This window comes from Myotis yumanensis, unplaced genomic scaffold (assembly GCF_028538775.1).
Source record: "Myotis yumanensis isolate MYYU_CA2020_CCGP unplaced genomic scaffold, mMyoYum1.0.hap1 SCAF_9, whole genome shotgun sequence".
Taxonomy (NCBI): Eukaryota; Metazoa; Chordata; class Mammalia; order Chiroptera; family Vespertilionidae; genus Myotis; species Myotis yumanensis.
Window position 1 is genome coordinate 68,821,465 of NW_027223760.1, and position 22,315 is coordinate 68,843,779.

Below are 22,315 nucleotides of genomic sequence, written 5' to 3' on the forward strand. Positions count from 1 at the left end.
GTCTGAGCACAAAAGGTTTGTACGGGAAAGGAGATGCACTTGGTAAGGTGTGATCATAGCAGATCATCTTCGAGCCTGTTTGCCATTCTAAGGTTTACTTTCCTTGAAAGGCACCCAAGGATTTCTGGTGGGGAAAATGAAGGAATGGATTTGCATTTGTTGACTATTCACTCTTGTAGTATGAAATGAGGTGGACTGGAAGGTCAGGCAAAGAGAATAATTATTATTTTTTAATATATTTTATTGATTTTTTTTTACATAGAGGAAGGGAGAGAGAGAGTTAGAAACATCAATGAGAGAAGAACATCGATCAGCTGCCTCCTGCACACTCCCTACTGGGGATGTGCCCGCAACCAAGGTACATGCCCTTGACCAGAATCGAACCTGGGACCCTTGAGTCTGCAAGCTGACGCTCTATCCACTGAGCCAAACCGGTTAGGGCCAAAGAGAATAATTAGGAAACAATTGCAAAACTCCAGATAAGAAGTGATGAGATTTTGGCTGTAGTCCTGGGAATAGAGGAGAGAGGAATTATTTGAGAGATGATTAAGGGCGGACGGAATACAGGACTTCTTGAATAATGAGAAGAGGGAGGAAGAAATTTGTGGTGACTGTCAGGTTTCCAGTTTTGGCATCTGGCAGCTCTAATGCTAATCATTGAGATAGAACAAACTGATGGAAAACCTGTTGGGGGAAAGACTGTGGTTCAGGCTCAGCCATGTTGATATTGAGGTCCTGATTATAAGGCTGCATGCAGAGCAACATGCCCGAGTTTCATTGTGACTACTGGGATACATACCTCACCCATGACTCTCCATCTCTGAGAAAGACACACTGCAGTGGTAGGAAACACAAAAAGAATGTGAAAGACTGCTATCAGAAGTGGATAGAAGAGTAAGCTTAGAGTCGGATTGACAAAATAACTGCAGCAATTCAGCAAGGAAAGATGCCTCCTACTCCATTCTTTGCTCCTCCTCCTGCAAGGGGCAGTGATGGTACCCCCCGCCCTGGTTTGAAGCCCACACCCCATATGAGATACCCTCCCATGATGCCAGTGATGGGCCCTCCTCCTTGTGGGATGATGTCCATGGGACCTACTCCTGGAATGAGGCCACCTGTGGGAGGGCACAGGCTAATGATGCCTGGGCCTCCAGTGATGAGACCTCCCACCAATCCCATGATGGTGCCCAATCAGCCAGGAATAACTCTCCCAGACAGATAAGGGGAGCCCCTCAGCTTTATATTTCTTGTTCCAGTTCACCAGGAGATCGGGGTGCTGCAACTCTGAGAGTTTTCAAACAGCATGACAAGGAAGACTCACTCCCTCTTCCTACCAAAGAGAGAATAGTTTTAGAGGGGAACAGCAGGACCAAAATAAAAAGCAAATTTTCATTTGTATTGTGAAACGTGAAAATAAAATTGCCAACTCTTTTAGTTTCAAAAAAGTCAATGAAAACAGCAATTAACATGGTTCTCATATAAAGTCAAAAATTATAGTGGCTCATTCAAGGTTTACTCCTTTCCTCTACGTGAAAATATTTTTACTTTAAAAAATCATTTGTTTACTACCACTTCCCCAGCTTAGTCTATTCTCTGGAGAAATGTCACACTTGCAGACTTGATATTCACATGTTCCATAAACACTTTATTATTAATCCTTTAGGGTATATACTTGCAAATATTTTGTTTCTCTGTTGCATTCCTTATGCAATGTCATGCTCATATTACTGCAAACGGAGTAGTGAAGAAAAAATGGAATAGCAAGCCCTGGCCAGGTGGCTCAGTTGATTGGAGCATTTCCCGACCAGCAAATGCTGTGGGTTTGATTCCTAGTTAGAGTACATACCTAGGTTATAGGTTCAAACCCCCGTTGGAGCCTGTATGGGAGGTAACTGATCAATGTTTCTCTCACATCAACATTTCTCTTTCTTTCTCTCTCTCTCCCACCACTTTCCTCTCTCTTTTAAAATGCATGAACATATCCTCCGGTGAGAATAAAAAGGAAAGAATGGAATAGCAATATCCTGCTAGTTATCAAATCTGTCAACTCTTCCATGTCAGTGTTTCTTACGTTTGTCCTTTCCTCACTTTACCTATCATCATTTTCCCAAAATAGGAACCTGTCGCTTCTTAGCCTGGGATACTTTTACCAGAGTTCTTAATTACCTACAACAGAAATGGATTCTGCTTGATTTATGCAGAAAATAAATTTATTGAAAGGCTATTGAGTAGTTTGCAGAATCACAGGGAAGGTGGAAAAACAAGCTTGAAAAGTAAGAAAAAACAAAGGGACTGAGTTTCAGGGTCATTCCACAGGCATAGGATAAGGAAGACCCTCACCGCTCTCTCTGGCCCAGCTGCCCTGGCTGCCAGCAAATCCAGCTGTGGCAGTCTCTTCCACCACTGGAATAAATTCTTCACTGTTGCTGCTGCTCTGCCTCACTAACTCCAGATTCAAAATCCCAGGTGGTTGTGTCTGATTGCCTAATCCTCGACTGAAAGTATGTCCATGCCCTATTTTCCAAGTTTCCAGGGAAGGCAAGTATCTGGGCTTTTCCACTTCTGTAGTTGGACATAGCACCCTCCCACTAACACTCATGTTGTGGAAAATTCTCCAAATATAGGCAAGAGAGTCCAAATCAGGGCAGCCACAGAAATGTAGGAGTCCTCCTGAATAACCAACTTACCTCCTAGTTCTAATCATTCATGTTTCTATTTTCCTTTAAGCACTGTTTTGGGCATGTGCTATGTACTCATGGGAAAGATATCAAGATTGCATGTACCTGATGAAGGCTTTCCCAAAACATAACTATTATTATATTTGACACTATAATAGTTTCCAATAACTTAAAATCTTCAACATAGTATTCAAAAATATCAATTGATTTCTCTTACATATACCGTCTTCTTTTCTTATTATTTTTTTAACATAAATTCTCTTCTCCAACTAGGATAATTATCTTCCAATTTATATATATTACTATGCTCATTTTCTGGAAAACCCCTGATCCATTCACCTATTTCTCCCTAGCCCATGCCTGAACTCATTTTATTTCTTCTCCAAGTAGTACCCCAATTCTGTGCTTTGCCTCCTTCATGATTTCAAATGAGAATCATGAAATTAAAGGCATAGTTACTGTGAAATCATACAGTATTTATGCACACTAAGTCATACCTGTGCCTTGTTTTATAAACACTCTGTATGGATCTACTTTAAATGTAGATAGTTTTACCTCTCCAATTGGATTGTAAATGACTCAAGGATCTTAATTGCTAGTGTATCTCCTCTGCAATATCAATCACGTTAAATACAGAGTCTACTCCATGTGTCTGTGGAATAGCTGAACAGACGTCTGGCCAGCTTCAACTCTCACCACACACTTTCAAAGAATTTGGGATCCTGGAGAATATTCTTCTGAAACTTACTTTGTTTTGTTCTCTCCCACAATCTCTAACTCTAGGTAAATCCTAGTCATCTCTCACCACACACTTTCAAAGAATTTGGGATCCTGGAGAATATTCTTCTGAAACTTACTTTGTTTTGTTCTCTCCCACAATCTCTAACTCTAGGTAAATCCTAGTCATCATTCCACAAATGTACAAATTTCATTTTATAGTGGTAACCAGGCAAGGATGATTGGGCACAAATTAACTATCATTATTAGAAATTACCTGAAGCAAGTGTCCAGGTGATACCAACAGTGTCATCTTCATAGAGGAAAGATGACATTATTAAAAAATTGAAAAAGTTAATTTCCATACTACATCACATAATATTTTTATGCTTTGCAAAGTCAACACTGAAAAGAAATGGGTTTCATCTAAGAATCTGATTATTTTGTCATTGTCACACAATGACATTAATTGGGTACTAAATTTGCAAAATGCCTTTGTGAATGCAAACAAATGTGTCCTCTGTAAATTAAGGAAAAAACAGATGCCTGTTTCTCACACAAAGTTCCTTTCTGATGTTGTCAGAGCAGTACTTTTTCAGAGAATGAGTTTGGGCAGATGGCATTATAATTCAAATAAAATGAAATAGGCTTCCAAGTGTATCCATATCATCTTCCCCTGTGAATGCCAGAAGAATTTTTAAAGTTTCTAATGTATCTGAGTGTCCTCATAAATATAACCTGTTATTAAATAAATTCTAAAGATTACATTGTGACCCTCATGTTAGCTGAGATATCTTTCCAAATCAGATATTAGGAAATATCTGCAACATGTCCAATAATATCTATTGCACAACAAGGAAATGCAATGCAAAAGGATTTGAACGTTATTGAACTCATTCTCCTAAAGTGCAATGTGAAAATTATGTCAAAGTTCCAGAGACTTCATCATAAAGGATAAAGGCACAGGTGGCCAGCTCTTTCATGCATGTGACTGACTCTTCAGGTTTTGTTACCAATGTTTAGAACATTGGGAATCCTAAGAAAGGACAGTCCAGAGAGCACCTGCATCTCCCAACGTTATAAAAAATAACTCAAGTTGTGACATCTGGCAAATGATTTAACCGCAGTTAAATAATATCCCTTCTCATAGAGTTGTTATGAGGATCAAATGAGATGATTTATGTAAAGCACTCAACACAGTGCCTGATACATAGCATCAATACATTGTAGCTTACTTGTACTTCTATGGTGCTAAATAACTGAAGTGGAGGTAGGAATGGGTATCACTTTTATAATTTTGCCTATGAAAAATTTAAAGGATAACATCCTATGTATGTTGGGTTGGGAACATAAATAGCATTTATTGCAGTTGAATGCCAAACTTTTTCAATGTAAACTCCCATCAGTAAGAAGAATTGCCAGGTAAATATTGAATCTTATTTTACAATATAACTAAAAGGAAACTTCTCTATAAAGCATTTACTGTCATCTTCAATTCCCACCATAACTGGCCATTCCTTTGTTAGTGCACCTTTGCATACTTCTACCATGATATGTCCCAAGTTATTGAATTTATTTTATTTACACATCTCCTTTACACAGAATTTTTTTTTAATTTTTAGCTCTTAGCACAGCATTCAGTAAATCTTGAAGAAATGAATAATGAATTTCATATTATTCAAAAATGGAATAATAACAATAAAATATCTCTCTCCACTATAGCAAATATAAAGCCCTATAGGAAAAATGAAAATGAACCCAGTAACATCTGAAAATCTCTTCCTGTGATTTCTATGATTCTCTTAAATATTCCAATATTCTTATATGTATTTTGCTGAAAAAATATGATATTGGATACCTTCATTTAAAGGAAATTTGACGTCTAATGAGAGTTTAAACTATTGCTCTTAGAAAAAGTTTGAGAGAAATTGGAAATCTGTCTCAGTAAATGGTATTTTTAGATTTTAAAAATAAAAAAATGAATTTGAAAGTGCACAATGTGATGTTGTTTGCAAAATTAAACTAAAAACATGGGGAAATCTTGCAAAGTATTGGCTTATTCATGTTATTGTAAAATGTAATTAAATATAGTATTATAAGTCTGGTTATTAAAAGCACACAATATCCATAATGGGAAAATAAAAGCTACTAAAATTCTGTTATCAAAAGCAATGGAACTAAAACTGTAATACCTTTTTTCTTTTTTTCTTTACTAAAATATTTTCTTTAATCTCTATGTACTTCTCTAACACTTGTGTTAGGGCATTGACAGAGTACAAAGTTAGCTTTATGGAACACAACCAACATCAACATTTTATTTTTTTCTTCTTCCTTTCCACCTCAACCCAGCACACCTGAAAATATCTGAAATATTTGGCAAACACTTTCACCACAAGAATACCTAACTGAAATCTGTTAACATTTGTTTAAAAAAACAACCATAAAGTAACAACTACTGTATTAATGTCATAAGAAGCCCAAACTCCTCGTGTCTCCCAAATCTCTATCTGAGGTTGCTCTTCAGATGAAGATACAAGACTTTTTAAAATATATATATACATTTTATTGATTTTCTTACAGAGAGGAAGGGAGAGGGATAGAGAGTTAGAAACATTGATGAGAGAAACATTGATCAGCTGCCTCCTGCACACCTCCTACTGGGGATGTGCCCACAACCAAGGTACATGCCCTTGACCAGAATCGAACCCGGGACCTTTCAGTCCGCAGGCCGATGCTCTATCCACTGAGCCAAACCAGTTAGGGCAAGACTTTTTTTAAAAATCTTTCACAGGCCTCATTCATTCCTTTAACAAATAGCTGTGCTGAATACCCAGCATCAGGTTTGGGGGATACAAATATGAGTAAGACATGCTCCCTGTCTTTAAGCTTCTCACCCTAAGGGAGACAAAACAAATGCTGACAGTATAGTCTTGACAACTCACTGGAAGCACCTTTCCTCAATGGTATCCCATATTCCTCTCTCACCTTCTTTGCTGTTTGTCTTTGCTGCCAATAGAGTCCTTTTCAATCTGTCCTATGACATCTGATCTTACTGAGTTTTCCAACTCTCACCTCTTGCTATGAAACTTCCCTAAATCACAGCAGTTTTAGAGCAACCTAATTTGTATATCTATTAGTCTGTTGAGTATAATATTTTAACACCGATAAAGCAGCTTTTTCAGTTTCTTAACCATTTATTTATTTTGCAAATAAAAACTATCCTTTTTCTAACATTGCAATTCTAAAACACAGATTTTTATCTTTTACTTTTAAGTATTATCTTTGAATGGCAAAAATTGATTGATCTTTGAGAGTAGATTTTTTCATCACACAAAATTTTTCTAAAAGGTAAATGTCATCATATCAAAGAGAATGTCACAATTAAAATATAGTTATTATCTTAATTATAGTTTTAATTCAAGGTCTATATTGTACTACTGATGAGCTTTTGATTTGTGACCTAACAAAATAATTTTAAATATGCTTGTTACTTTACATTTTTCTAAAAAAAAAACACTGTACCATAATATTTTTGTAAAGACTCATTTAGTTATATATTAAATAGAAAATTATAATCCAACATAATTGTATTTGTTTTTTAAGTATTTTTTATTTGTAATTATAGTTTATGTACAATATTATATTGGTTTTAGGATACAACCCAGTGATTAGACATTTATATACTGGTGATTATATGAAGAAGAAGATGATGATGATGATGATGATAAAGCAACCACAGCAGTAGTGGTAGTAACAGTAGTACCTAACATGTATTGCATGCCAAGCATATTATGCACTCTGTGGTTCTATTCCTTACATCATGCAAGATGAAGAAACTGAGGCTTATCTAAGAATACCCAAAATTCAAATTAGCTCTGCCTGACTCCAAAGCCTGTAATATTTTTGTCAAATATATTCACATAAATACTTAACTTTAGTTTAATTTATGCTAGCATATCAAGGTTGGTATTTGCAAACTACAATTCATGTAAGAAATTTTTTTATTTTAATTTTATATAACCACATTTGCTTTGGAGTCTTTGTTACTATTGAAAAAGAGCTTTACCATTAAAAGCTTTTTTTCTTAACCTTTTAGTGCAGTGGTTCTCAACCTGTGGGTCGCGACCCCTTTTGGAGTCGAACGACCCTTTCACAGAGATCGCCTAAGACCATCGGAAAACACATATATTATTACATATTGTTTTTGTGATTAATCACTATGCTTTAATTATGTTCAATTTGTAACAATGAAATTGGGGGTCGCCAAAACATGAGGAACTGAATTAAAGGGTCATGGCATTAGGAAGGTTGAGAATCACTGTTTAGTGTAAAACAGCATTACTACGGTAGGCTGGGGTATGGTGGTAGTAGCCAGTCAATATTAAAGCACATTTTTCCCATTGAATCTCTCCTCTTCCATCAAAGACTGTGCCAGGTAGTAGATGAACAGGTATCTTTAGGGTGATGAGGGTGGGTTGTGGTCATCCAGCTATTCTCTTACTTTGCTGGTCACTCCTGTAATATGGCTCACACCAGCTCAAGCTATGGTCCCTCGCTTTCTCTCTAGTTGTAACAACTCCACACCATGCATCCCCTCTCACAGGGCTTTGCACCTCCAAGTCCTACTGCAAACCAAGGCACATGGAAATGACACATTGATTTTTGACTCTTCCTCTTTATACCCCCACTTCAGCCGACCTAAAATAGGTGCCTGCTTAAAAAGAGGGAGATTTATATAAGAAGTATGGTGAGAGGGGGAGAAGTATGTTAATATGTTTTTAAAACTTTTGTCATTGCATATACTTGCACTCTGGACTGTGTGCCCTGTGTGTATCAGACTTGATTCTGAAAATACAAACATAGAAGAATCTGAAACTACATTTAAAAAGTAACCAAGGTCCTAGCCTGGCCTTTGTGGCTCAGTGGTTGTGCGACCACCTAGGAACCTGGAGGTCATGGTTTGATTCTCGATCCGGGCACATGCCAGGGTTGTGGGCTTGATCCCCAGTGTGGGGCTTTCAGGAAGCAGCTGATCAATGATTCTCTCTCATTATTGATGTTTCTATCCTTCTTTCCCTCTCCCTTCCTCTCTGAAATTAATAAAAATATATTTTAAAATAATAATAAGTAAAATGTAACCAAAGTCCTTGACTCCAATTATCATATCAACTAGAGGCCCGGTGCATCAAATTCATGCACGGGAGGGGGGTCCCCTCAGCCCAGCCTGCACCCTCTCCAACCTGGGACATCCCTCTCACAATCCTGAACTGCTGGCTCCTAATCACTTACCTGCCTGCCTGCCTGGTCGCCCCTAACTGCCCCCCATGCCGGCCTGATCACCCCTCACTGCCTCTGCATGCCAGCCTGATTGACCCTAACTGCCCCCTCCTGCCAGCCTTGTTGCCCCAAATGCCCTCCCCCTGCCAGCCTAGTCAACCCCAACTGTCCTCCCTGCCAGCTTAATCGCCCCCAACTGCCCCCCCTGCCAGCCTGGTCACCCCCAACTGCACCACCCCACCAGCCTAGTCACCCCTAACTGTCCTCCCCCCCCTTCTGGCCTAGTCACTTCTTACTGCCTCCCTGCTGGCCTGTTCACCCCTCATGGTCCCCCCATCCCCCATGCCAGCCTGGTTGCCCCACGCAGCCTGTTTGTTCAGTCATTTGGTTGCCCCTCACTAACCCCCCTGCTGGCCTGGTCACCCAATGCAGCCTGCTGTTCAGTCGTTTGGTCATCACTCACTAACCCCCCTGGCTGCCTGGTCGTAGGCAGCCATCTTGTGAAGGTGTGAGGGTTAATTTGCATATTGCCTCTTTATTATATAGGATGATATTTTAGCTAGTGATGACTGTGTACAAATCAGTATTTTTTTGTTTGTTTTTTGCTTCAATAGGGCATTGCAGATAAAAAATGATGTGATTGCCTCTCTTAGCCCATCTGGTCCTCTAGAACTCTCTGTGCTTTGTCTGTACAATACCACGGCTGTCGACTAATTTGAATGTATACATGTAGAGTCTTGCAGAGTTGCTGAGTCCTGCATCTTATCACTGTCACTGCTCATATGATTTACTCTCAGTCCAGTTGTTATCCCTGGGACACATCCCAGCTCCACGTGGGCCCTTAACGCTTCCTGAAAGCCTGGCATGGAAGGCAACCTGCAGGGCTGATTTGTGGGATTGACTGACTCTTTACATGCCAGGCATCCCAAGCCGAGGGGGACTCTGCCAGCTTCATTCAGGCAATACTTTTCACTGGGGTGACGTGCTCTCCAAGAATTCTTGCGATGTTTTAGGCATCTGGACACCTTTCAGACACAGTGGGCATCATGTTTTTTATTCCAGGCCTTTTTTTGTTTTTATTTTACAGATATATCTAATACAAATACCATTAGGGAATCTCACCCTCAGTTTTTTTGTGTATATGTTTCTTTGTTTCCTTCTACCATGAAGCAAAGCAGTAAAAAAGTACATGCTGTTAGATCCAAATCGCTAAGTTTTTGCATTACTGTATCATACCTCATTACCATACTTTATAATTTTATCAAAGAGGTTTTTATATTTTATTAGGTAGAGATGTCAGTTCCCTATTCCTGACATCTAATCCAGTCCTTCCGTCAGAGGGACAGAGATGGGACCTAGCTGAATAGGCAAAAATTCGTACAAATCACAGTGACCAGATCACTGGAAACAATATCCTGCCCTCTTTTGTGTTTGTGGGTAGAAAACTCAAGATTTGTACTAAAATTCTACCATTTCCCTCTGAGCAAAATATCACATTTGAGGTGGATGCTAATATAAGGCAGATGTCAGTACAGTGTGTATTAATAGGCATTTGGTTGCTTTTTGATGCTGGCTGATACTATGATGATGCAAGATTAATTATAAACTAACTGAAGGTATATCTGTAACATTTATACCATTCACATTCTTCAGATTCAGAGATGCTCATGCCCTTTCAGCACCATTCATTGCACTGCATTGCCAAAATGGAAAAGACTGTGGTTCCAATATCTCTACTTAGGAATCTAGCTAAAATAATCTGGACAGGAAATTATTGTGATAAAGAACATTTGGGCAATCTTACACAGAAAATGGATTATGTTAATATGATTTAATGTCTGTATTTGGGCATTTCTGTCATTAAGTTTAATAAGTAGCAGTAGTGCCCATAGATGAATACCAAATAGGGAATAGAAACCTCATTGTTAGAGTGACACTCTGGATAGTCTACCATTTCCTTTCATGCCATGAGAAAAGCTTTCCCAGCCTTCCTTACTTTTGACACTCTAATCCAGTGGTTCTCAACCTTCCTAATGCCACGACACTTTAATACAGTTCCTCGTGTTGTGGTGACCCCCAACCATAAAATTATTTTTGTTGCTACTTCATAACTGTAATTTTGCTACTGTTATGAATCGTAATGTAAATATCTGATATACAGGATGTACTTTCATTGTTCCAAATTGAACATAATTAAAGCATAGTGATTAATCACAAAAACAATATGTAATTATATATGTGTTTTCCGATGGTCTTAGGCGACCCCTGTGAAAGGGTCGTTCGATCCCCAAAGGGGTCGCGACCTACAGGTTGAGAACCACTGCTCTAATCTATCTGTGATAAGTCCTGCTGAGAATTATTCATCTTCTCCACCTACAATGAGTCTAAAACTGAACTGAGAGCCTGGTCAGCTTGTCTATTCTGTTCATGTTTAAAAACATTCCACAACACAGATGGTCATTCTGGAAGCTATCCTCTCGTCCTTTCTCTCCCCAAATGATGTTGACAATTCCTATTTTATTGATATTTCTTTTTTTAAGTGTCCTTTTCAAAAATGCATGTGAATTACGTCTTTGTTCTGACTGAAAAACACAGAGCTCTGTAGACCAGATAAAGTAGAGACTTTATGGCAACTCATGTCACCCCAATTTTCCAAATGTCCAGCTTATCTACAAAGCATGCAAGTCTCTTAGGATCCACGTTTTTCATAGCAAAAGCAGAAATGGATGCTAGCACCTAATGGCATGTAGAGCTGCCATGAGGCTTCTGCACCCGGTGTTGCGGCAGATGCTTCCAACAGCACCATCGCGGACAGTTGGCTCATCTCTGCACACTTTCATTCACAGCCCTAGGTTCCTGCTCAGTCTGATCCATTTCACTGGTCTGAGTGGCATTTTAATTAAACAATGCTCTGAGGCTCCATATTAATTAGAAAGTGAAATTAGGGCATATTCCTAAGTAGAATTCAGCTCTTCTATTATAATAAACAAAGCTAAATGTTAAATTTCATTTTCCAAGCCCTTACTGTATTGATGTTCAATATTTAGTTGTCCCCTGAGATTTTAAACAGTATGGTTTCCTTGTATATATCCAATTAATTAAATTTAAAAGGACTGCTCTGCTAGAAAAATGACATCCATTGTGTGAATTCACCCTAAAATACTCAATTGACAAATGTGTTGCTGACTTATTGTATTAGGATTATTTAAATCAATCATAATTAATTATATCCATGAAATGTAATAGCCTGCAATTCCAGGCTCTTCAAAAATTACCTTAGGGTTTAGGTAGAGTAAAATATACATGTATTTCTCCTTGTAGCATATATCATAAATTATAATGAATTAAATTGGTGAAAATTTCTGTTTAAAGGTTGGTTCTGTCTGAAACCATCAGCTCCATGGATGTTGAGACTTATCCCTGTACCCTCACTCCTTCCCTCAAAGTAGATGAGCAATAAATATTTCTTGAATGAAAAAAGGGCTCATGAATGATGCTACATTATGAGACATTAAGTAATGTCATCAGTGAAGAATTGCTAATTTCACTTTCTAATCTATCCAGATCTCATCAAGAACACATTAGCCAATCACTTCAGGGACATAAAAAGAAAACAGCAATCACAACCAGCACCCGAACCATGGCAAAATGTGGCCATTTCCCTCAGTTTCTCCTAACTCTTTAAAATCTCATTGATAAGGCAAAATGGAGAATTAAAGCAAAAATTTGATTTATTTCTCATAACCTATCCAGGTCTTCACCTAGACTCCCTGGAAAAGGGTAACTAAACAATTTTTAAAGCTTCCAGTTTTATCAATATTCATTTTGAACCAATAATTAAAATATAGTTTCAACATAAAATAGCATATTATTGAAATGTGGGATTCAGGGTGTAAGCTTCTTCCATGTGTTCTTGCCCTATGAAGTTTGAAGAATAAACTCACAGACAAAAAGGCTTCTTTAATAAATAATTAATAAAAAAATTCTTTAATAAAAAAAAGGTAGAAGTTTATTGGAAGCAGATACAAACTCCATCTGGGCAGGAGTGTCCCCAAAGGAGACCCCCTGGGGAGGGGCCCCCAAATTGGAAAAGCCTGCTCTCTCTCTCCTAATGAGAAAATCAATCTTAAAAAAAGGCGTGTGTCCCTTTGTCTCCCGTTTATATATGCTGCAGTTCTTTGTCTGAACCTGACCCTTTCTAATTGGACCTTTTCATAATTTAGGACCCCTGTGCTTTCCTCATTGGTCACTCTGTTATATAGTATCAGTTTCAAAGCTCAAAGCCCACATGGTGCTCCCCTTTTTCTCTCCCCTTATCTTGCAACATTCCTTTATCCTCTGCACAAATAAGATATGCATTTTGGCATCTCCAAGCCCCCATCTATGCATTCCTCTCCCATGGACCCTCTTTATCTCTAAGACTCCTAAACCTGCCTGTTTTGTCCCTAGAATTCCTTTCATTATGAGCAATTTAGCTTTCAGTCCTTTACTGTTCACGCCTACCTCTTATAGTTAAGCAATTCCTTGAGTTTCTGGCTGTCCTTGTGTACCTCTTTTTCCTTCCTTCCTTCCTTCCTTCCTTCCTTCCTTCCTTCCTTCCTTCCTTCCTTCCTTCCTTCCCTCCCTCCCTCCCTCCCTCCCTCCTTCCTTCCTTCCTTCCTTCCTTCCTTCCTTCCTTCCTTTCTTTCTTTCTTCAAAAATAAGCATGTGAGTGTTTTTGTTTAGCAGTATAGCCCACAAATCATTGTATACCTTAGAGATTTTCTTCATAAGTTTTGCATCTATTTAGCAATCACCATTGGCACATAACATGCCCATTTAACCAATCATCTCTAGTTTGATAGTTAGCTGCTTCCATGGTTTTCTATTAAAATAATACCACAAGGAATGACCTTGTGCATTTGCCTTTTCTATTGTTGAAGATGAAACTTTACAGAAACTTCCCAGAGGGTAGATTGTTGGATCAAAGGAAAAAGTAAGTCTGGTTGTGTTAGTTATTGCCAAACTCCCCTCAATATGAGCTGTATAATGTTACCCATCCACCAGCCTTGTATGATGGGCCAGCTTTACCACAACCTTGCCAAAAAGCTTGTTGTCAAGCTTTTGAAATTTTGCCAATCTGATAGATGAGGCAATATATCTCAATGTACATTTCTCTTATGATTAAGGAAGTTGGGAATTTTTCATGTTTAAAGGATATGTGAGTATACTTTTTGTGAACTTTCTATTCTTGGCTTTTGCATATTTTTCTATCACATTTTTAGTCCTCTATTGTCCTCCCCACCCCACTTTTAAAAAGTTTTCTTTGGAGGAGAGTCAACCTTTATTATTGGTATGTTATAAATATTCTCTCTGAGTTTGTCATTTACCTTTTAACATTATGGTGTTTTGAACTATACAAGGATTCTTTTTTTTGCTTTTAAGTAGTCACATCTGTCAAGTTTGAGTCATGAAATAAATGCCTTTCCTCATACCCAGTTTATAAAGGGATTTATCTGTAGAATTCATTGTTTCATTTGTTCCTTTTCCATTTGGAGTTTACTATGGTAAATTGACTAAAAACCTGTCTATTTAACCATTCTATCTCCACTGGCACCAATTTTCATGTTATATTTTCCTAAGAAATTATCTATTTCATTTAGATTTTTAATTTTGCTAACATAGGTTTGTACACAGTATTTTTTTATGATTGCATCTGTTTTGTTATTCCTTACTTCGTTATATGTAACTTGTCTCTTTTAAATCTTAAATTAGATTTATTTTGCTAATTTTTTAAAAGAAATACCATTTTGATTGAAGTTATTTTTCTATTTTCTATCATACGAATTTATGTTTTTATTGTTTGTATTTCTTATGTGTGTGTTTCTAGAAGGATTCCTTTGTTGTTCCTTTTCCACATTTTTTTTCACATGGTTTTATTGGTGAGAGAGAGAAAAACATTGATGAAAGTACAACACAGATTGGCTTCCTCCTGCATGTCCCCCACTGGGGATTGAGCCAGAAACCCAGGCATGTGCCCCTTCTGACCAAGAATCAAATGGGCAACCTCCTGGTGCACAGGAGGATGTCCAACCAACTGAGCCAATGGCCAGGGAGGCCTTTCCACCTTTTTGAATTGGGAATTCACTTTCAATATTGCTGCTCTTCCATGTGTGTATGTGTGTGTGTGTGTGTTTGTGTGTGTGTGTGTGTGTGTGTGTGTAGTATCTTATAGATTTTGCTACTTAGTGTTTTCATTCATTACTTTTAGAAATGCTTCAATTTCCATTTACATTTCTTCTTTGACGCAATAGTTGTTAGAGTTTTTAATTTCTAGATGCAAGTTCCTTTGATTACTTTGTTATGAATGTCTAAATTTTATTGCATTATGGTCAGATATTATTGTTTGTATTATTTCTGCTTTGTGGAATTTACTGAGACTTTGTTGTAATCTAATATGTAGATAATTTTGGAGATTGTTCCATGTGTATTAGTACTTCTGGGTAATATACTAGTATATTCTCTATTATTGAGTGTGAAACTCAAAAAAGAGAAGGAGGTAGTGGGGAAAACCAAAAGATTTGCCTAATTAATTATGCTATATTTAGTTCTATATCTGTAATTTTGTCAACTTGACCTATCTTAGACTAAGAGCAGTCTTAAATATCTGTTATTAGTGTATTTCTATTCCTCCTTGCAACTCCTGTAGTTTCTATTTTATAAAGGTGATTTGTATTATTTAATATACAGATATTGATTTTATATTTTGTGATCTTTATTGTTAAAAAGTAGTATTTTTTGCCTGGTTAATGCGTTTGAACTGAATTCTGCAGTTAATAACAGGACCGTGATCCCTATTTACTTCTTTTTTTTATGTCAGGTAAAACTTTGCCTAACCATTTGGCTTTTCTGAGTCACTTTGCTGAAATATGTCTCTTCTTTACAGCATGGGGTTGGGTTTTTTCATGAGCTAATTAGAAAATATTAAGCATTCATTTTTATATTTTGTTTTAACTCTGTCATAGTGTTGTATGTTATGTTTATTAAGCATATCCTATTATATTGCCTGTTTCTTTCTCTCTGTAATCTGTTTTCTTTGGGATTTGTTTGTTTGTTTTTGGTATTTAGAATAGTTTTTATTTGTGTTCTAATGATTGCCATTATACTGACCCCTTTTAAAAAATATATATGTTTTTATTGATTTCAGAGAGGAAGGAAGAGGGGAGAGAGAGATAGAAACATCAATGATGAGAGAGAATCATTAATTGGCTGCCTCCTGCAAGCCCTGGGATTGAGCCTGCAACCCAGGCATGTGCCCTTGACTGGAATCAAACCTGGGACCCTTCAGTCTACAGGCCAATGCTTTATCCACTGAGTCAAACCAACTAGGGCTATCCTGATACCTTTTTTAAGGCCCTTATTCAGGTATTAGTTTTAAATGACATGCTGTGATGCCCACCTATTACCTAAGCCAGTGGTCGGCAAACTCATTAGTCAACAGAGACAAATATCAACAGTACAACGATTGAAATTTCTTTTGAGAGCCACATTTTTTAAACTTAAACTATATAGGTAGGTACATTGTTATTAACTTAATTAGGGTACTCCTCAGGCTTAGGAAGAGCCACACTCAAGGGGCCAAAGAGCCGCATGTGGCTTGTGAGCCGCAGTTTGCTGACCACGGACCTAAGCAACAGTTAATGAAATCATTGGTCATTCTCTTTTTTCTCCTCTCGTTTTTAATTGCATTATTTCAGCAGCATTGAAACGTACATTATTTTCATATTATTCCAACCTTTGTTTCCACCTTTACTCTACACTTGGATCTAAAATTAAATGTGTTAAATGATACTATTAGTCCTTTCCTCCAGTCAGCTTTTGAATTAAAGTTGGTTTCATTAAGTAGATACCTTAGGAAGTATCGTTGGATACTGTATTCCTGAGTGCTTGCGTAATATAAACCTGGGGGCGGGGGGGGTGGCGGTGGGTGAGTGTGTGTGTGTGTGTGTGTGTGTGTGTGTGTGTTGATACTTGAAGGACAGATTGGCTGGGTATAAAATCCGTGGCTCAATCTTTATTTGAAATTATTTAAAATACTGCTTCACTGTTGTCAAGTGTGTATGTTGTTCCTGAGATGTGAAACTGATACCAGAGGAAATCGTTTCCTGTGGTGTCATGGGGGAAAAATGCAGGGACACTTGCAAAGGAGGATTGGAGCGGTAGTGGCAAGATTTATTGACATGAAAACAAAGGAAGGGCTTACTATAGAAGAAGCCAGATCACAGCACTGGGAGTAAGCTTAGACTGGGCTGCCTAGACCCAAAAAAGGAAAAGGAGACTTACAGCAGCCAAAGGAGAGTCCTTAAAGCCCACTGCTCCCCTGGTCACAAGTCTTGTGGGGACCTTTAGAATTTAGGAGAAAAGAAAGCAAAAGTAAGACAAAAGAGAAGAAACGGCATGCCGGGCACAGATGCCCCTGAAAAGGCTGCCGCAATCCATGATGGGTCCAGCAGCAGAAACTGGTTGATGTTGCCAGTCTGCCTCCAGGTACCATGCCTGATGCCTCATCCCAGACCAGGCGCTTCACCGTCTCACTGCTAAAGAAATCTAGTTCCAGGATCTCATGCCCACACATGTGCTCAGAAGGATCAGGACCCAGAGCTGCAGTGCCATCAGGCCCGACACCTGAGGCTCCAGTAGCCCAGCTCCGTCTCTGCTTTCATCAGGCAGTTAAAATTCTTAGCTGTGTGACCTTGGGCAAGTTATTTAACTTCTCTGTGCTTCATGTCCTCACCTGTGTGTCTTCTGCCAAGGCTCCATGGTGCCCAGACCATGTGGCTGCCCCTCTGGAGATGGGCTTTTGTTAAGCTTTAATTATATTTCCTCAGGTTTCAGAAGGGACAGACTTTCTTTCAAACTATCTAATCCCCTTCATGGATTTTCCAGGATTTGTGCCCTTATACTATCTGGTCTTTTTCAAAAAATTTATCAGTGTAGTCTCCTTCTCTTTTATGGTCACCATTTTGGCTTCTATTGCACATGCCTCATCATTTAGCTTCTCTTGTGTGAAAGGTGGGCTTAGTAAAAGGACTTCCCCCTATGCCATTTTCTCCCCTCCCCCATTAATGGGGTAATCTCCCCAGGGTGACTGTAAAGCTGCCTCTTCTTACTTAATCAGGCTGGTTTCATCTGCTCTCTTCCTTTTATTAATAACTAACTGCCTACTGTAATAATATCAACTTGGTGTGTTTTTTCCATTGGAAGAAACTTATCTTTCAGCCAGTTTTTTGTTTTTTGCTTTTAAGTCTAATGGCTAACGGGCATATAGCTTGAAATTCACTGTTCTGAGATAATGTTCCAGGCATGTGGAAAACCCTTTCAGCAAACAGAATTAGTTATTTCTGAAAAAAAAATTTTTTATAGTTTCAAGTAGTAGTTATATTATTTTCTTCTTTGTGTATTCCAATTATACATATACTGTATTATCTTTGTCTATCTTCTATACTAATTTTTTCTGATTCTTTTTACATTTCATTTTGTTATAATGTCTATTACTATGTCTTGCCTCAATAGTCCTTATTTTATTTCTAACTTAATCTATTCTCTCTTGAGTACTTTGTAATTTAGTTTTAATTGCAAAGATTCTTTTTTTTGTCCCCAACTCTCCTTAACTCTCTGTTTTTTGCCCATTTCTATTCAGAGCTTTTAAATTTCTCATTCAAAATGTTCTTTTATACTTATAAGTGATTTTTTTAAATTTTCTTAAGAATTCATTACAATTTTCTCATTTGTATTTTGTTTTTGTGTTTATTGTGAGGAAAGACAACAAATTTTCATTAGTTGTATTATTTTGACTCTTAATTCTGATTTCTGATAGTAATATTGTATGAATATTGTCTGCTATTTCCTATTAATTTTGGGGGGGAAAAATCCTAGACCAGCAATAACAGTTACACAGAAGCAAAAATAAAGGATTTTGGTGGAATACTATATCCTTGGTCCATGAGCACCCTCTTCTGTTTCTCTTGTGAATTACTGATTTTTTAATGGATGACATCTTTTTTTTTTTTTTTTTTTTTTTTGCAGATGGAGTAGTTGATATGTCTTATAATCTTAAGATTCTCTTTTGTTTCTGCAGATGCTGAATTTCTACCTTGTGCTTCTTTCCTGTCATAACCAAATTTCCAAATTTCCAAGGGCCATTTCTCCATCAGCATCATCTTTGTCTTCTTATTAAGTAGTGCCTTCCCAAGATTCCCCTTTTACTCTGCTCACTTCCAAACCTTTTTTTTTCCCCCAATTCCTCAATTGTAGTTGTGTTCTGATCAATTAGGTCTATTATCAACATGTTCTCCACTCCGGATGGGAATTTATCTTTCTGAGGGTGATTTTTGTTTGTTTTTCCACCCCAGGCTCCTGGCCCCCTTTTTTCTTTTCTGCATACTCACCACCATTTCTGATCCAGAATGGGCCCCTGGATGGTTGGTGCTGCTGGATTGGGGCATTTATGTTTCTGCTTATCTATAATGTTTGAAGTTCATGGTATTTTCTTTCACCTAATTATGTTGTAGGCATGGGTTCTGGGTGGTTTTTGTCAGGGTTTTTCAGGGTTAGTGGAGAGGTTAACACTTACATGTCAGCCTTTACAACATACAAGCTCAGTATGTTTCAATAAATAAATTTAAGTGGATAATAATGATAAATAGATAGATCAATGGATGTATTAATGTAAACTCACAAAAGTGAAGATAGCTCTAGCTGGTTTGGCTCAGTGAATAGAGTGTCGGCCTGTGGACTAAAGGGTCCCAGGTTCGATTTGGGTCAAGGGCATATGCCCGGGTTGCAGTCTTGATCCCCAGTGGGGGACATGCAGGAGGCAGCCAATCTATGACTCTCTCGTCATTGATGTTTCTGTCTCTCTCTCCCTCTCCCTTCCTCTCTGAAATCAATAAAAATATATTTTTTTAAAAAGTTAAGATAAACTGGAGCTGTATATTTTGAAATCCTAAGCCTATAGTTGCTTTCCAAATCTTTCTTTAAACCAGACCTCTAGGAATATTAAAATCAAAAACAAAAATCTTCTCGGTTCATTGTCTTTTGACCTTCTAATACATCTGAAAACATAAACCAGATATGACTCTCTAAGTCCTTAGCAGACAACATCTTTTTTTGCCGTGCCTTCCTACCACCACTTCCCGTCACCATCTCAAATAGATTACTCTGTCATGTTTAAGTTAGCATTTCAAAAGTTCACATCTATGTTTGACAGCTTTTCCCCAAGTAGAAAATGGCCCTTGAATGCCCAAAACATCTCTTTGTGTACCAATATCTGTCAGATAATCTTGTACATTTTCTACTCAAGTTTGGTCAGATACATTAAGGAATACATTTATTTGGAATTGTTTCTGCAATTGTATTTTTTTTTATTAAGGACAAGCCCATGAAATCATGTTCAATAATTTAAAAATGCAGTATAATACTGTGGTAATAAAAACCTCAGGCTGAATCCACGTGATAACATGAATTGGATGTCAGTATAGTAAAATACAGCTCAGCTAGTTCTTTCCCCTATAGAAATAGTTAAGTTCCTATATGCCCATGAATGAAGACCTCACAACCTGTATTTCCACGAAATCAAAAGAGTTTGTACTCTTTCATGTCATACAAAGAACATAAATGAACAACATTTTCTATTTTTAATTTTAGGTTACTCAGTTTATTGTTTTGTTTATTTTCCTGACTGAATGAAAAAAAATTCTCTGATAAAGAGGGGCCAGTTTGAGTCTTAATACACAGAAAAAAGTCTGGAAGGATACATACTCTCAACTTTATCTTTATGTAGGGAAATAGGACTACAATTAACTTATCATTATTATATGAATTTTGTTAAAAACAAGAATGTATCCAGAATTTACTTTTATAATTGCAACTGCATTTTGAATAAAGGAAAAGAGAGGCAGATATAATAAAGTTTTTTTTATATTTTTATTCTTACACAGTATCCTTTTCCTCCTTCTTTTTCTTTTATTCTAAAAATGTGTTTCTTGTAAAAACTCACATTTTCAGAACTACTTGGGAGTAAAAATTGTATAACGTTTTCAGGAAAATTTAGTTCTATTTTTCAATTTGTGTTATATACATATATAAATACATGTATATATATATATATATATATACATATATATATATATATATATATATCAAAAACCCAATAAAGATTGGAAGAAAACATTTAAATTAGTATTAGCTATTACCACATTGTGTACTATGCATCATATCATTCGACCTAGGGGAAATTGTATGTTTCTTATGTTCTGTTATAATAAAAAATAGTAAGAGCCTCAATTAAAAATTAAATGTAGTCCAAATAAAATAATATAGAGTTAAAGGAAATGGTCTTCCCTTCTGGTCCCTGTTCCTCTCCAATAATTAGTACTTTGTATGCTTCCAAAACTGGTCTGCTTTCCTGGCTTTGAGGAGAATTGTGAACTGCCCACCAGGATGGCCTAGACAGAACCTTATGTGAATTAACATAACCCAGGCTATGGCCTCTACTGACACTGCCTCCCAGAAAAGGAACAAAGCCTGGCTTCAGTATTTGCACTCCTATTATTAAATCTGTATTTTCTAGGTTTCAAGATGCAGTAACTTTTCAATGTGAATGGTATTCACGTAGTTTTTCCAGCAGAAAGATAGACAACATGAAAAAAACGGTAAAATAACAAAATTAAAAGTCACTATCTTGGAAAAGTCTATAGAAAAAAATCAACATAATATAGAAGAATATAAATACAAAAATTTTGCATTCTCATTTTGTTTAAGAATTTAACACTATCTAATGAATTCGGTGTTATAAGTATCAGTGTTTTTATTTTGAAATTATTTTAGATTTCAAGAAAATGGCCAAAACAGTGCAAAGTATTTTCACATACCTTTTGCCTAGCTTCCCCTAATGTTAACATCATTTATAATATAATTATTGAAACCAAGAAATTAATATTCATATAGACTATGAACTAATGTACAAATCTTATTTGAATCTTGCTAATTATGTCACGAATGTCCCTTTTCTGGTCCAAGACCCTACCCAGAATCCTACAGTGCATTTAGGCTCCCTGTCTCCAGGCTCCTCCACAGTATGACAGTACCTCAGTCTTTCTATTTCATGACCTTGACACTTTTGAAGAGTACTGACCAGTTAATTTGTAGATTGCCACAGATGTGGCTCTGTATCTACCTAAGGGCCCAACCCACACACATAAACGATTATTCTGTGGTTGTGTTCTTAACTTGAAGGCAGCCATACATTGATCTGGCCAAACACTTGGATCTATTTTGAAGAAAATGAACTGAATTAGTGAATTCTTTGTGGGTTGGAATACAGAATTGATAAACTGAGAGATCAATCAATAGAAGCTGTGCTTGAGATAAAAAGTAACATAGAGCCGGGCCAGTGTGACTCAGTGGTTGAGTGTCAAGCCAAAAACCAAGAGGTCGCTGGTTGATTCCTCAATCCTTAGTAGGTGGCATGCAGGAGGCAGCCAATCGATGTTCTGCTCTCACATCAATGTTTCTGTCTCTGTCTTCATTCTCCCTCTCCCTTCCTCTCTCTAAAAACATATTTTTTCAAAAAGCAACATAGAGTCAAGTTCAGGGTAGACACT

General features: G+C 37.3%; 2 protein-coding genes across 8 annotated transcripts in view; both read left to right on the top strand.

Annotated features, from left to right (window-relative positions):
* The window catches only part of MAGI2 (membrane associated guanylate kinase, WW and PDZ domain containing 2), a 1,130,082-nt gene that overhangs the window by 818,926 nt on the left and 288,841 nt on the right, over window positions 1–22,315 (top strand). The gene's annotated exons all lie outside the window — the stretch shown is intronic.
* Window positions 764–1,222, top strand: LOC139016475 (U1 small nuclear ribonucleoprotein C-like). The gene is given in 1 exon segment (XM_070424561.1): window positions 764–1,222. A coding segment is annotated over 1 exon segment (459 nt).